This window comes from Falco peregrinus, chromosome 16, assembly GCF_023634155.1.
Source record: "Falco peregrinus isolate bFalPer1 chromosome 16, bFalPer1.pri, whole genome shotgun sequence".
Lineage (NCBI taxonomy): Eukaryota > Metazoa > Chordata > Aves > Falconiformes > Falconidae > Falco > Falco peregrinus.
Window position 1 is genome coordinate 1,115,461 of NC_073736.1, and position 16,200 is coordinate 1,131,660.

A 16,200-nucleotide genomic window follows, 5' to 3' on the forward strand; every position below is an offset into this window, starting at 1 on the left:
TCAGGAGGGACAGTGAGGGGCTGGAGCGTGTCCAGAGCCGGGCAGCGGGGCTGGGGCAGGGGCTGGGGCACAAGCGCTCTGAGGAGCGGCTGGGGGAACTGGGGGGGTTCAGCCTGGAGAGGAGGCGGCTCGGGGGGGCCCTCATGGCTCCCTACAGCTGCCGGCCGGGAGGCTGTAGCGAGGTGGGTATCCATCTCTTCTCCCAAGGAACAAGTGATAGGACGAGAGGAAACGGCCTCAAGTTGCACCAGGGGAGGTTTAGGTTGGACATGAGGAAAAACATCTTCACCGAAAGGGTGGTCAGGCACTGGAGCAGGCTGCCCCGGCCGGGGGTGGAATCACCACCCCTGGAGGTGCTCAGAAGACATGTAGATGTGGTGCTCAGGGACGTGGTTTAGTGGTGGCCTTGGCAGTGCTGGGTTAATGATTGGACTTGATGATGTCAAAGGTATTTTCCAACAGAAGGATTCTATGATTCTGTAATACAGGTCTTCAAAACGGTCTGCACCGTGCATAGCTGGAGATGAGAGAACGTACAAGCTACCGTTGAAGGTAAGATAAAGGGTTGAGATGTGCTTGGAAAGAAGCTGGTACTGATTCTCACAGACCAGTAAGAGCACAGCTTTCTGCTTCATGAATAGCCTGGGAGGGAACAGTAAAACCCAGAGCTGAGCATGAATTTTCAGCCCCAGCCAGCTTCCACCCAAGAATGTTATGACCTGGCCAAAGGTCCCAGCGGCGGGGGCTAGGTATTTCTCGGTAAGCTCCCGCAGCAGCGCCCAGCCCAGCGGTGCCCTGCGGGGGCCGGGCGCGGCTGCGACTGCCAGCCGATCCCACCGGGGGGTCTTCACCCCAGGGGGGCTTCACCCCGAGGTGCCGTGAGGAGCAGGGGGGACCGAGGTCGGTGTTGATGCGAAGCTGTTGCCTTTCCCCTGGCAACGTGCAAGGGCTTCCTCAGGCCCGGCGGGCGGACCCCTCCCCCGCGCAGCCCCCTCCCGCTCAGCCCCGCAAGCCGCAGCTCGGTGTCCGGCCGCAACCAGGCCCGGGAGGCGCCCGGGAGGCGCGGCCTTCGCTGCCGGCCTTCCCCGCCGGGACCGCGCGGGGGGCAGGAGGGACCCGCGGGGAGAGCCCGAAGTTCTGACGGGCTGAAGCGGAACCGGACCGGCGTCCCGCTACCCCGGGCCCTGCGAGCAGCGGGGGCGCCGCGCTCCTGAGCAGCAAAGCCCAGCGGGCGCTCGGGGACCGCCGCAGCGGAGGGGCGGCCGGAGCCGCGGGCTGGGCGAGGCCGCGCCGGACCGCCCGCCCCCCAGCGCGCGTCACCGCCCCGGCCCCGCCCCCCAGCGCGCGTCACCGCCCCGGCCCCGCCCCCCAGCGCGCGTCACCGCCCCGGCCCCGCCCCCGCAGCGCGCGTCACCGCCCCGGCCCCGCCCCCGCGTCACCGCCCCCGGCCCCGGCCCCGCCCCCCGCGCAGCCCCTAGCGCAGCCCCTAGCGCGCCTGCGCGGCCATGGCGGCGGCCTGTGCCGGGATGGAGCCGGCGGCGGCGGCGCCCCCTCCGTGCCCCGCGCCGGGCTCGGCCGGGCTGGTGTGCGCGCAGGGTCGGAACCTGAAGGCGGTGCTGTGCCAGCGCTGCGGCTCGCGGGTGCTGCTGCCCGGCGCCGCCACCTTCGCCCACCGCGAGGTACCGGGGCGCGGGGGGGGGCGGGACGCGGGGCCCGGGCGGGCCGGTAACGCTGTGTGTCCCGCAGCTCCTCCTGCCCGCCATGAGGAAGAAGGCGGCGGCGGCGGCGAGCGGCGGCGGGGACGTGGTGCGGGAGCACTGGCTGGTACGCGACATGTTCTCCTTCGAGAACGTGGGCTTCACCCGCGACGTGGGCAACGTCAAGTTCCTGGTGTGCGCCGACTGCGAGGCGGGGCCCATCGGCTGGCACTGCCTGGACGACAAGGACAGCTTCTACGTGGCGCTGGAGCGCGTGGCCCACGAGTGACCCGGGCTGGGGCTGGGGCAGCGCTGCCGGGAGCCCCACGGCCCCGCCGCCCCTCGGCCCCGGCCACCGGCGGCCTGGCTGCCCCGTGGCTTGACCGACCTACGGCCTGGTGGCCCAGCTGGGCCCGCGGTGGCCGAGACCCACGGAGTGACCGGCACCGCCAGCCCCTGGCCACGGCGGCGCGGATGGACGCTGCAGCTGGGGGGTCCCCGTGGCTGCCGGGACAGTTCGGCCACAGGCTCCGTGCACCGCTGCCGGCGGCCTGCCGCGTGTGCTGGCTGCCCGCACACGTGCTGGCATCTCCTGCAGGCGGAGCTGACACGGCGAGGGCACGGCTGCTGCACGGAACCACTGCGGCAGCTTAAATTGTCTGAACTATGGCCAAAGTGGCTACAGGGCTCTAGGCTGTATCTGGTTTTGATTTTCAGAAGAAATGTTCCCTGCCCCAAACCATTTAGGTTCTCCAGGACCTCATCCTACCTGACGACTGTACTCTGTGAGGGTATATGGCACCCAAAGCGTACGTAAGGCATTTTAACTAACATTGTATGTAGTTTTATTAACTGAGTACTTGGAAATAAGATACAGGTAGAGTCTGCAGACAACATAGGCTGATAGAGTGGCAAATAAAGTAAATGTGCAAGATCATAGTATTTCCAGGCAGCAAGAATGAAGAGATTCCAACCTGAAAAGGGTTTGAATCATTGGACAAGCAGTGCCCAGTGGCGGCGTGTCTCAGTGCTGAAGAACATCAGGACAGGCGTGTGTGAATGAAACAGAGGAGTCGGGAAGGAGTCTCTTCTCAGTAAGAGGTGGTAGGAGCAGTGCACGTTGTGTCCAGTTTTTGTCTCTGCCTTTTTTAAAAGATGGGGACAACTCTCACTGAAAACGAAGGGAGACTGCAGCAGCCATGGTTCTCACTGTATTTATCTTTTGGCAATTGTGTTTTCCAGTTTGCACTCTCCATTTGCAAACTCCCGTGTGAATAATACAGCGGCTTTACAGATATCACCTTGGGTCACAGAGGACGTGCCTCACTGCAGGCGGCGTATCGGTTCACTGGGCTAATAAAACACTTCTGGTACTAATGCAGCTGTAAAGGCACAACTGTCGTGGCGCTGGGATGATGAAGTTGTATTTGCCATGACAATCAAGATCGGTTGTACTTAACAATTAGCAGTGTTGCTGTCACAAGGCTGGGGGAGAGACCTTTTCTTTGCTCCTCTGCTAAAACAGTTTTACTGGCAGGAGTCTGTAAGGCAAGTGCAGCCTCAAGTAGATTTTCCAGACAGGCATCCTGACAGCGGCTGAGAAAGAAACAAATCCTTTCCATTTCTTGAGCACCTGCACTTTTAAGATTTGAAGGCTCTGCCTTAGCATAGAAATAGAACAACCAAGATGTTGGCTGCTCTGGGGCTGATGTATCAGAAACCTCTGCTGTGGGCAGATGAAGATTTATTTATGGGATGGAAAGAGGCATAACTCCCTAGTCTGGTGATTAAGGCTCTTGCCTGGTGGGAGGTGAGTCCTGTGCTATGTCCTTGCTAAATGTGTCAGGTGCACATTTGACATGAAAACTGCTGCTTTCCTCCTGCCCTTCTTGTCTTTTAGCCCTAAGCCCAGTAACGGAACAAGTTCATCAAAGAAGTGTATGGAGAAGGGCAGGAGAGCTTTGCTGGGTTCTGCACAGGCAACACAAAATAGTGGGATCATGTCACTTTAATTTCACACTTTCACTTAAATTGTCTATTAGAGAATGTGTTTTGACCTGTAATACTTAGATTATAGTCCGTGTTACTAAAATAAAAATGTGCTGCACAGTAGATTCATTTTGAAGACACCACTGTGCAGAACATGCTTGTGGATATCAGCTTGATTAACACTGAGTAAATGACGCTTCTCAAAAAAACGGTACATGTGGATTCCTGATACTGGGGAGAAGCTGGTGGGTGGGACTGGGACAGAGCTGAAGTAGTGGCGGCAGCTTTTCCCACTCAGCAGGACACTTCCTGGAGAGAGGGGAGACCTTGGGTCTTCACACCAGTATGGCAGCGACTTGAATCTGCTTCAGTGCAGCGTTGCTCAGTGATGGTGAGTCAGGAAGGCGCCTCCTACCCCTCAGTGTGAGAGGAGGGATGTGCTGAATGGATGCATCCTCCACGGGATCAAGGTTTGGTTTCTGCCAACTTAAATATAAAGTAGGATCACACAGGTTGTGGAAATGCTAAGAAATATACAGTCTGTTGGGTATTCACAGGAGGAAACTTTTATACCATGAGATCTTAGAATCTTTCAACCTCGGGTAGGATCTTGGCTTCCTGCAGCTTGGAGAAGCCATGAGAAACACCCTTGATGTCCCAAGTAGTGCAGGCAGGGCACTGGTGCTAGTGAAGGGGCAGCCATGCAGTAGAGCTCTGCATTTGGCTGCTGATGCTCAGAAGCCCCTCACCTGGGCTAATTCATACCCCAAGAGGTGACATGAGAATTATGAGGGGGGAAAAATGGTGAAGAGGGGAAAAAGCGGCATGACTTTGTGGAATTTGAGCCCAGGCAATTCCACTGTGATGTTAATGGAGATTTAGAGGAAGAATGTTTGCAGTCAGCAAACTTCGCCTTAGGGGGAAGGTCTGTATTTATGCAACAGACAGGAACATCAAATTTGGGAGCATCTAATGAAGCACTGAATAGTTTTTGCATTAATGAGAAGTAATAAAAATTTGGATAGTCTCACAAATAAACATAATCTTTTCACTGCTTTTTGGCTAGCATGTTGAAAAACAGTTTTCCAGTTGCCTGCAGGAACTTCCAAGAACAGGATAGACAAGCCAACCTTCAGGTATGGGAAGTGCTTACATAAGACCTGTTAATGCACATCTTGCAGCCCATCTTTATCATCAACAACAAGACAGCAGAAACCTTTATTTCCACGTGCAAGTCACTTTAAAATTAATTTGAAAACTGATTCTTCTACATAAATAGCTGCATAGACTTTACTGGTAAGACTCATTCTGCGTTAAGCTGTAGCACTGCCAAGAGAGGGTATAGTAACAAACCTGCACCCCTCGTGCCAGCCGACCCCACCAGCAAGGTGGGTGAGACCTGTGCACAGCAGGGCACAAAACCTCTGGCACCTGGGGCCTTGCCTTAGTGCTGCATTTGGGCAGTAATAACCGTTTTGTCTAATTGCTTCCCAATCTGGATTTAAGCTTGTTTGTATTGGTTAGGTGTTTATATACCATAAATATAAATGTATTTAGAATGGTTAAAGACAGGTCTTGGTCCACTCTGACTCAGGTGTTGAGACTGGTGCACAGCCTCAAAACTATGGTCTGGGCTTAGGTTGACGCTGACACTTCTCTGCTTCCTTTGCCACCCAAATCTCTCCCTTAAGGCAGGCGCTGAACCCTTTGCTGAGACTGTCCCGTTTGCTAACTTGGTCTAAAGCTTTCTTTCTTGTGCTGCTGGGGTGAAACATGGGAGTTTGAGCTCTGTGTGAGATAATCAGGAGGCAATGGCAGGGTGAAGGTCTTCCCATTTTTGGCAGCAGGAGGCTGTGAGGTCAGCTGAATCCGTCCTGGGTAACGGCTGGAAGTCATCCCTTCTGAAGAGGTCACATCCATGCTCTTCCTTCCCTAAATTAAGTGCATTTCACTGAAAGAGGTAAGTGTTGCTTGGAGCAGGGACTGGAATTCATGGCGCTTTCTTTCCTCAGCTCTGCAAGTCAGTAAAAAAGGTCTTGGTTTCTGGGCCTGATAACACCCAAGGTCTCTCCATGGTTGCTGATCTCTTAACAGAAGAAATTATGACAATATGAGCTTTAAAGTAATAGCTCGGAGGAGGACTTTGCTGTTTGCCTCCCTGCGGTGTTCTAGAGCTCTGCCGTTCAGCGAGTCCTCACGTAGGCAGCTAGGAGGGCTTAAGGTACGATCTCTGCAATACCTGCAGCTCAGCGCGTCTGAACCCGCTGCCACCATGCAGGGAGACAAGGAGCTCAGCAGAGTTCAGAAAAGAGCTGTGGATTCATAAAAACAGGGCCAGTTTTTCTAGGAGAGGTATTTTTGGCATTGCACCTCCTACGTATCTTGCCTTGCTTATTTCTCTAAACCACCACTGCTACAGAGCAGAACTATTACACTGCATGAACAGATACAGCAGTATCGGCACAAGCAGTTTCTACAATGTGTGGGTGTTTGGGAGCAGAGGAATATCTGAAATGTATTATGAATATTCTCTGAAGGTCATTTTACATGCCTGACATTACAGTCCCTGGCAGGAACAAGAAAAGTAGGAGGAAAGGAAACAATAGAAAGGAAATAGCTTCAGGGTCCTCCAACAAACAGTGCAGGGAAATGCTTCCCTGCCTCCCGCAAAGCCAGGTTAATAAAGGCCAAACTCTAGAATCAAAGGAACACTAAACCACCAAGTATTTTGCAGCTGCTGGGGTACATGGAAGAAAACCACAGCAGATGAGTGGAACTTGCCATAAAAGTGCAAAGAGAAAATGAGGGCTTTGATAAAAGCTAGCTTTATGCTCCTTTTAACCAATAATTCCTGTTAAGCATGTCAGTGTACGTACTTTTGTACCAAGTTGAGACTCAGCCAGGTTCTTGAAGTGCAGCTTTCTTACAAGTGCAGCTGGACCTTGTGTTGGTGAGGGTAGAGAAGAGGGAGATGGTAGCCTGGCGGTCCAGATGAGAGTGAGTGAATTGTGGGGCTGCACCCCCCGGATGAGTGAGAGAAGCCCAGGCTATCTTCGCAGCAGTGTGCTTCAGGGGAAGTGCACTGACGTCTGTAAAGTATCTGACCATGCACAGAGTCAAAATCAAGTACTTTGCTCCCTAAATGCAATCACTGAGGAAGAGTAATCAGGTTCCCGGGTCACTGAGATAATAACACTTCCATCTCCTGAGAGGGGGAAGTGGGCTCTGGAAAAATTGTTTCTTTCTGCATCTTTCTTAAAACTTAACTGAGAGTTGCACAGTCCAGCCTAGGGGTTGCTGCAATTCAGCTTTTTAAGTGCTGCGTGTCTGAATCTGAGAGTGCTACACGGGTGGAAACAGCTTATGGCAGAGGATGTATCTCTTGATCATCATCACCTGGTCACTTCAGGGGCTTTCGTTTCATCTTCGGTTAAAATACAAACTATTCAGATACAGCTTCTGCATGGAGAAATGCAGGGTTGCCCTTCCCTCCTTGGCACAGCTGGACCAGCCTGGCAGGCCGGGCGGAGGGGCTGGCGAGTGGGGCATGTTCTGACTCGAGCAGCTGCCGCTCAGCCACCGGAGGAGGCCGCAGCAAAGCAGCCAGAGCGATGGTTTTTCCAGCAGCCTGCATTCCTGGCGGGTGTTGGTCTGGCAGGGCAGGTCTGATCTGCAGGCAAAGCCTGTCCTTTAGAAGGCTTTCAGGGCAGTTTGTGGCATCAATAGGAACCACACATCCCTGGGGCGAGACTCTGCACTAGGAGTTCCCTGCACCGATGTGTTCATCCATGCCTTCTCCTTGATGGGGAACCAGCAGGGAGTGTGTGTATACTCAGCTGTGCTTCGGCTCCCCCTTTCATGTTCCTTATCTTCCAGGAGTCTCTGGATTCCCCAGGAGGAAGGGAGACAGTTGCTAGCCTTAATCGCTGTACGTGCAGAGGCAGAGTGCTCTTGTCTGAGCGCTGCCAGGAGTCAAACGCAGCTGGAAGAGATGCCCTGAGAGCAAGGGAAAATAAGCAAAGCCGTGTCAGCACAGGTATCCTTCCCCTCCTCCAGCAGCTGGCTCTGCACACTGCCTGGAATGCATCCAGACTGCAGCTCATTGCAGAATCTCTGGTTAATTTGGGATCTCTGGCAATGGAGCACAAGGACGTGGCATCAAGAACGTGCTGCCTTGTGCTTTCCTGGGCAGGGAGCAGTTCCTGGCTCCTGTTCTCTAAAACAGGCAGAAGCAGTCAGTTCTCTGTGTCAAACTGTAGCAAGTCCAAGGGGCTAGCACCAAAAAGGGTAGGAGGTCAGAAGTGCCAGGACTCAGCAAACACAGGACACAACTCCTGAGCAAAAAAAGATGCTTGGAGAAAGGAGCAGCTTCAGACTCTGCTGGGAGGAACCTCCCTTCATAAGGAATAACCAGGAGTAAGGGATGTTACTGTGGGCGTCAGGAAAAATTTGGAGGCTCAGTGCCCTTGGCAGCCACAGGTCCTCTGGCTCTGGTGCTGATGCTCCACAAGGCCCCCACAATGCCAGCACTACTCAGAGGGATCTGGTTCCACCCTTTCACTTCAGACCCCGCTGGGATTTGGGGATTTCTACTGGAAAACCAGTATGCTAGCACCAAAAGACCATGTCTGTGCAGCTGTCCTGTACCTGATTTGGGGAGAGATGAAGCCACAGTGCCAGTGCTGCACGTACTCAGAGCAACACAGCATAAAGTGCAGCTTCTGTCTTCTGGGACCCTCTTGCTCTACTTCTTGGTATCCCCTGCCTTCCAGGCCAGAGTTATAGTGCTGCTGATCCAGCTAAACTGATGTTTAATTGGTGTTTATGGTTTAATCAATGCTTATGCGTCCCCTTCCAACTTCTCATGTACCCGCAGCCAGCTCACTGGCAGGGCAGTGTGAGGAGCAGAGGAGGTCTTGACGTGTGCAAGCGCTGCTCAGCAACAGCTGAAAAATCCCCGTGTTATCAACACTGCTTTCAGCACAAATCCAAAACACAGCCCTGTCCAAGCTACTGTGAAGAAACCTAAATCTATCCCAGCCAAAACCAGCACAGGATGTGAACTGTTTGCCCCACTCGCTAACTGCACCATCAGCTGACTGGTTTCTTGGTCAAAAGGACTATGCAGCAAAGAATCAGTACAGATAGGAACGTTCAGGCCCTGGAAATCAGAAAAAGCAGGTTGGCAGTGCTACTGCTTGACCAGGGGAAGAAGGCTAACTTCAGAGTGAGAGAGATCCAGTCCAATGGGTGATTTCAGTTACCCACACAAAAAGAGGCCAATTATTGTAGCAGGGCAGGACAAGGTACATTTTCAGTATCTAACCCAAAAGTTAGTCGTAGAAGACACAAAATTTCTTACTCCCAGGTAACAAACAGAAGCTGGGGCAAGAAGTTTAACCAATACAGGCAATACAGCTACCAAAGCGTGACATAATTGAGACTGAGGAGTACCAACCAGCACAGCAACACCAAACTTGCAATACGGAGATGGCACTTTGAATAGGTGAGTTGAATTCAGAAGGCCTTTTGATTGTAAAGTAAAGAAAAAAATAGGTGGATTTGATGGAGAAACTTTCAGCTTTGACAAAGGTCAAATGGAGGTTTGTCACTGCAGACCAGCAGGGAAGCAGACAGGCAAGAAGTACTGTGTGAAAGTCAGGGGTGAAGTAGCATTTAAAACAAGCAGGGAACAGAAGCAGCCCCTGCAATGTGGACTTGGAGGGAACAAAATAATAGGGCAAGTAGTCAAGTCTATGCTTGCAGGAGCAGGATTAAAACAGTTGGAAGAACAAATAATGCAAGATTTAAAACCAGGGAATGTATTTAAGGCCACTAAAAACAGGATCTTATTTAAGGATTATCTACAGCAAACCATGCTAATAGCACGTTAAGGTTACAAAGTCAAATGATCAAGGTAGAGAATGCTGGTATTAAACTTTCTCGTGAAATGTTAATCTCCTGTGTACATGCATTCTGCTGCAGTTCCGCTGACTATCACATAGGAAATCTCACAAAACAAAAGGAAAGCCCAGCCCCTTTGGGTTTCCAATCTGGCAACTCAAGCACATCCTTCCATTTATTTTGACACTCCCTGCAGGGGGAGGAGCGGGTATAAACAGGGTAGAATCACATAATTAGAGATCTGCCTATTGCATATTCAGTGTTCAGGAGAGGAATCATTCCTGTCCTTGTGCGAACTACTCTAGATATGTCTCCTGCGCTCATTATTCCCATATTTAAGGGTTTGCAGCCCATGAGGAACAGGGAGTGGTTAGGTCAGAAATTAATTCAGCCCTGTCTAGTTGGATAGCTTTCAGCTCTAAATGAAAGAGATTTCTTGGCACCCAGCAAACATTCCCCAAACCTCATGGAGAATCCATGTCCTCCCATGGAGGTCTGGCTTGAGATCAGTAGATTAAGCATTTCCACCTGTTCTACATTCTCCCCAAATTGTTCCTCTGTTTGCTGCCTGCAGCTGAGATAAAATGTACAGGTATGTGTGATGGGGTAAACATCTTCACTGCAATCAAAGCCCAGTGATATGAACTGGTTTGTGACAAGAGCTGCAGTGTCATACTCAGACCCGTGCACCCCAGGTAGCTGGGTGCACCTCCACTTGCACAGCCGGTTCCTCTGCAGGGCCCTACCCCCACGGCCCTAACGGCAGAGCTGGGTTTGCCTCCCTTTCCGGGCAGGGCTTGTTAATACTCAACTTGCTGAGGAAGCAGAATTCTGTGTACAAACCTTCTGCTACGGGGTGACCCTTCTGTGCCCTGGACACGGGGGCAGGGAGGGGTCTACAGAGAGAGCTGCAATGGTTTCTGATTTTAGACCAATCTAACAAAACAGAATGTTCCATTCTGGTTGTCATCTATTGATTTTCATGATTCATTTAGTTTATATCAATACATTCAGGCAGAAAAGAACATGGTGCTGTCTGCTCATGCAGCTGTGGACTACTGACAATGCAGTCCCTAAGTGACATCCACACCAGAACAGCCAGATGAGCTGGTTTAGGCAGTATGTGACCACAGCCAGTGCTAAACCAACTAAAAAGCTCATCACACAGCACAGGAAAGTAGTTTTTCCTCATTCCTGCTAGCTAGGCTTTGTACACAACAGTTTTCCTCACCTCCTGTTCCCTTCCCAGTCTACAGAGAGAAAAAAGAACAAAATCTCTTGCCCTTCCACCTCTCCAAAAGGCTAACAAAGATGCTGCTTTACTTGATGACACAAACTTTTCTCCAGCCTCTGCAGAGCTGAGAGTGTGTATTGCAACAGCCAAAGGTTAGGGTTGTGCAATAGAAGGCCCCATAAAAGTCCACAGCGAGCTGTCCTAGGCAGTGTCAGGCCTGTCTGCGGGAGAAGGATTAGCCCAGATCAGATGATCCCAAGTGAACTGCAACCAGTGTTGCAAAGGAAGATTAAACCAAAACCAAATTACTGAAGATCCCTGTCAAGAAATTGTGGAAGCAATTCCTTGCCAACACTAAAAAACACCTGTTCCTGTAACAATACAGGCTCCCAAATCCAGGAGGAGACCCTGTGTTACCTTCACAGACCCTGGCAAGGTGTTCAGCTACCTGAGGGGAATGGGGCAGTGCTGCGATGGAGAGACGGGACGCAGCTTGATGCAAGCAAATGTCAATTTATTGTACACAATCACGAGTTTATATATGTTTTCAGAAGCTGCGTGCTTTAAACAGATCGGTTCTTTAAGCTAAGCATTACATACTAGGCAATCCCTAATTGGTTAACTACAAACAAAGGACACTTACTAAGTAAGTTTTTACAGTCATCAATTAACAGCAACGTGTTACTTCTCCTTGGCACCATCTGTTCCTCATCCCTTATCTTTTCTCAGCCTGACTCATCCTGTCTGTTGTTATCTATTCACGATCCTTGTCCTCCCAAGGTTTGTGGCCTACAAGCTTGAGCACATTCCTTTCAGCTGACTGATTGTTACTTATGGTCCTGATTTCCAGGCCCCCTCCTGCAGGGTAGGACAAACCAGGCAAGCAAAACCCTGTAGCCAGATGATAGCTTGGGATGAGAAAAGACAGGCTAGTGGTTCAGGAATTTTCTTCTGATCAGGGGGACAATATCCTGGAGTACTGATGTTGTTACACTGACCCTCTTCTAGATAATTCCCAAGGCATTTGTTGTGTCACAAGAGGAGTAACACTGAGCTAAGCAGGCATATGTCTGATCCAGTGTGACTCTTGTTACATTTATGTCCTTAGCAATTTCCTCGTGTATAGTCACCCCAGGATTAAAACATATTTATCTAAAATTGCCTCTTGTTCTCTGCCACACCATCACAACAGCCAGGAGGCATTAACAATGCAAAGTGGGACACCACACCAGCACAAAGGCACATTCAGCTCAGCACTAATTGCTCCTGTGTCAGCCTGTGGCAGATGTACCCAGGATCAGCACGGACATGGGCCTTCGCTTGCAACAGCCCCCTTGCTGCGCACACGCCGAGGCAATCGATCCCTGCTTTGGAAGGCACCACTCCATCTTGTCCTCAGCAGAGGCCCTGCAGACTGCTGACAGATCAATAACCTCCCAGCGGGCCCTGTGCCGGGAAGGGAAGGGGCCGTGCTTGCTAATGATTAACTACGTTACACCTTCCCTGCCCCTGAAACTCAGCGCTGACCCGACACCAGCCATGTGTTTTCCTGGTGCTGTTTAATCTGACCTCACCAAGAGAAAACCTGGATGCTCATTTTGGGAAGTGATGAGGAAAGAATGCGACCAAAGAACGAAAGTACATGGGGTAACACTAGTGTCTGGGAGCTAAGAAAGAAGATTTCAGATGGCAAGGGGCACAGGGAGCCACGAGCAGGCAGTCTCAAAGGCTGCAGCTGGCCACAGCCATGTCCCGCTGCAATGGGAGAGAGGTGAGAGGAGTGACTGGATCCATCCCCGCTCACCTGGGTTATGCAATTCACCATATCAGAAGGTGAAATCCATGTTAAGGAGATGGCTGCTGCAACATGCTACTTTCTACTGTAAGCTGCTGCAAGCATGCCACGTCCTTTCACCAGCTCCCAGCCAATGTCCATGGTCAGCTCTAGATCTTGCATCTAGAATGTAAAGTAATTAATAAAATCAATTATGTTAGAGACTGGGAGAGTCATTCAGATCCACAGAATAAAACCTGTCACTGAGGAACAAGGCCCACACACTGGTTAGGCACCCTCCTGACCCTAGCCTGAAACAGGCTGAAACATCTCATGGTGTAAGGCTGGTGGCCACAGGGTATGACTTAAACTAGAGCAGGAAAAACTGCACTGCCCAGGAACATGCAGAGTCCCCATCCAGTCTCACCCTCATCTACCCTCTTACTATGCAGGAAATGTCCAAACAGGCATCTGCATTTGGTTTTCTGGTCTTCATAAAGGAGCCATTTGGGAGGGAGAGTCTCTCTGCTATGAAACAGTCAGAGGGGCTGTACACTTCTGGAAGGAGCCAGATATAAAGCTAGTGTGAAGAACACAGGAGTGAGGATGGATATTTTAAATAGATTTGCACTAGGAAAGGAGGAGCTAGACCTGAGTACTGAAACAATGAAGTCTGGTAAAGCATTGTCCCCTCACTGATGAAATCTGAACATTTTACTCTAGCTGTACAGATACACTCACCAGTTCTCACACCCAGGCGAGTCTTCTGTGGCCTGGGAAGGAGGGGTCAGTACAACACAGAAATCTATGCAGCACATTGCTGTCATCAACCTGTGCCAGAAAGTGTGCAAGGAAATCCTAGGTCATCTCAAACCCAGAACAGACAAGTAGTTAGCAGACAGACACAGGGTTAAGGCTGTCACATTTTTAGGAATTCACTGATAGAAGTAAGTGTGCACACACTATTTGTCCAACACGTCTAAGAGCAGAAAACAAGAGCTGTGTAGTTGTACATTCAAAGAAATTTCGTCCAAACCCTTCAAGAATCCCCAGACCCACTGTGCAGCAACAGAGTATCACAAATACACAGCAAGTACAGCATTTTCTGAAAGTATCATATTCACTGAATAAATGGTACTCAGCCAAAGTCTGTGCTCTGTGGGCCTTGATAGCATCACCAGACACAGAGAAATCCTGGACAAATGTAAAAAATTCTCATACTGCATGCAGAAATAATCTCCAGTAGGAAAAGAGAATGTGTTCAACAAATCCTGGGTACATGATAGCCCTTAGACTTGACATTATTGTTTGCTCAGACTAAATCAAATGCATTTCAGTCCTCAAGGAATGTTTTTCCGGGTATACAGCAAGATAACCTCCTGTAAGACTGGGTTACTTCTTAGTGCATCAACTGTGGAAAGGCGCACTGAGGCAAACTCAGTTTGAAATGCCAACTTCATGGTCCCACTATCTTGATGTCTTTTTATACCACATGAGATTCACAGTGGGCTGAAGCCCAGTGAGTGAAGCTTTATGGCAGCTGATGCAGCATGACAGAACAGATTTCAGCTGCCCAAGAGGCTGCATGAAATTTGACGAAGTAGCATCAAAACCTGATTTTCTCACTGAAGTCTGACAAATACCTCGTCCAGCTGAAGCAGTCCTGGTAAACCCAGATTAGCGAGGATAACACCAGTTTTCAGAGCTGAGGTACATGTCAAAAATCCATTTCCCAATAGCTGTTAAGACAAATCAAACCAAGTCATTAGCACAATAGTTAAGTATGTGAAAACTTCAGTTCAAGCTGGACCAGGGCGTACTATAACACCCCAGCCTGTCCTGAATCTCTGATTCAACTAAACTGAAAGGAGTACTCATTGCACTGACAAAATTATACCGTCCTAATTTTCTGTTTTTGCAAGGCATCTGACCCTTCTAGTTTCAGGGTCCTGTAATGTTTCTGAAGAAGAATAAAATACTACAGTGTGATTCTGTACCACTGACAATTCAGCGCCTGACCCCCTGATAAACTGCATTGGCAGAGCTGAATGGTTGTAACCACAGCCAGAGCATTGTCAGTGTTATTTCAGGTCATATAATTTTAAAAGCATGAATCAAGTCTTTCAAATTCCTAAGAATGGTTTAAAAATCATGAGATTAAAATTAAAAAAAAAAGTAAAATAATCATTGTGGGCACTTATTTTCCATAGGTTTTAGAGCTTAGGTTGAACTTTGCTCATAGGTTGAAGATTTCCTTAGTAATTTGGAAAAGCAGCACAAAATGTATCTTTTTAAATGAACACATGAAATTCTCAGATTCACCTGATGCCTACAGTGGGAGACTTTAAGAAGAAAGGAGAGTGGGAAAAAAAAAAAAAAAGAGAGAGCACTGAAACATTTGTCATACAATTGCAACATGTGGAAGAATGAAATCCAATCTGGCCTATTTTCTCTATCCTGCAGGAAAAGGATTCCCAAAGTTGGGTTTGCAAAGGTCTGATCAGTCATGTGGTGCTGATACTTTTGTTTCCAACTGAGAAAAGTACAACAGATGATAACAGGAGGAAAAAAAGGCAGTTAAATGATTTTTTTTTTCTCCAAAAAGAACAAAAGAAACTAAAATATTGTAGCTATTTTCCTCTTTCATCTCCCATTAGTTATTGCTATGATGGCTCATGGTCACTTCAGGTGTGATCACTCCCACCTGAGCGTGAGCACTTAAAACTGCAGATTTCAGTTCTGCCTCTCAGACAACTAGGTCTGTCCTGGTCTTTACCAAACAGCTTCACTAAGGAGACTGACTGAGCTAAAAGGACTTTGCAGCCAAGGTCATACCCTAGCAAAGTTAGACTAAGCAATTAGTATAAAACAAACCAGCTGAAAAAACAGACAAGTTCTTTCAGGTCTCAGAGCTGACTGGTGCGTATTACAAGAGGCTGGCTGGAACAGGAGCAGGGGTTATTTGAAGTTTAATGTTGATTCTTCAAATGTATACCAACTTGATAGCACTAAGCAAATAGTCTGTGCTTGTTGAGGATTAGATTACATAAAAGCAGAGAAGACTTATATTTAAAAAACTAATTGCAAATCTGTATGTACTCCCCTGATGTCAACTGACCTAGCTTCCCAGCTCATGGTTCAAAAAAGGGTTTCTGTTTCATACTCACAGTATGCTTACTGAACAGGAGCAGGTGGAACTAGATCCTATTGCAGCTTGCTTCTTGATACAGGTATTTGTATGTGTGATCACTCCCAATCATCCCTCAAGCCCCAGTCAGCCTCCCTCTGGGGTGTGGAGATGGCCAAATTCTTTAAATACAGAGAGCTTAGTACTCTTCTATATCTTAACTGTTTTTCAGCCACTCATTAAATTTGGCATCATTCTTTGGAAAAACAAGTACATTATTTGCGGGTCTTTTTTCCCCTTCCTCCATTCTCTGTCCTCCTCTCTCAAACCTCTGATCCTTACTTTTTGGAGAGCATTTGCCTTTCTTTTCTTTCAGTAATTCTGAGTGTGCACCCACATAGGTTTAATTTCCACACTCTGTTGAAATGATCACAATGAAATCGATAACAGCAGCAGAAGCATCCTTAGCAGGCTT

The 16,200-nt window shown here is 49.4% G+C and overlaps 1 protein-coding gene and 1 long non-coding RNA gene across 3 annotated transcripts; one reads left to right on the forward strand and one right to left on the reverse strand.

The window, feature by feature from the left end:
- Positions 1-1,471: 1,471 nt before the first annotated feature.
- On the forward strand, positions 1,472-3,895 carry RABIF (RAB interacting factor). Its single transcript, XM_055820021.1, has 2 exons — positions 1,472-1,679; positions 1,747-3,895. Exons 1-2 carry the CDS (start codon positions 1,506-1,508, stop codon positions 1,984-1,986), a joined length of 414 nt encoding a protein of 137 aa, XP_055675996.1. The 5' UTR covers positions 1,472-1,505; the 3' UTR covers positions 1,987-3,895.
- Positions 3,896-11,321: 7,426 nt separating this feature from the next.
- Positions 11,322-16,070, reverse strand: LOC114012773 (uncharacterized). Of its 2 annotated transcripts, XR_008750017.1 has the most exons (4): positions 15,766-16,045; positions 14,242-14,337; positions 13,340-13,429; positions 11,322-12,781 (listed from the first exon to the last, which is right to left on the reverse strand). It is a non-coding gene; the product is annotated as an uncharacterized LOC114012773 (long non-coding RNA). The 2 variants fall into 2 exon arrangements; XR_003555471.2 differs by having other exon boundaries at positions 13,340-14,337; positions 15,766-16,070.
- Positions 16,071-16,200: the final 130 nt, after the last annotated feature.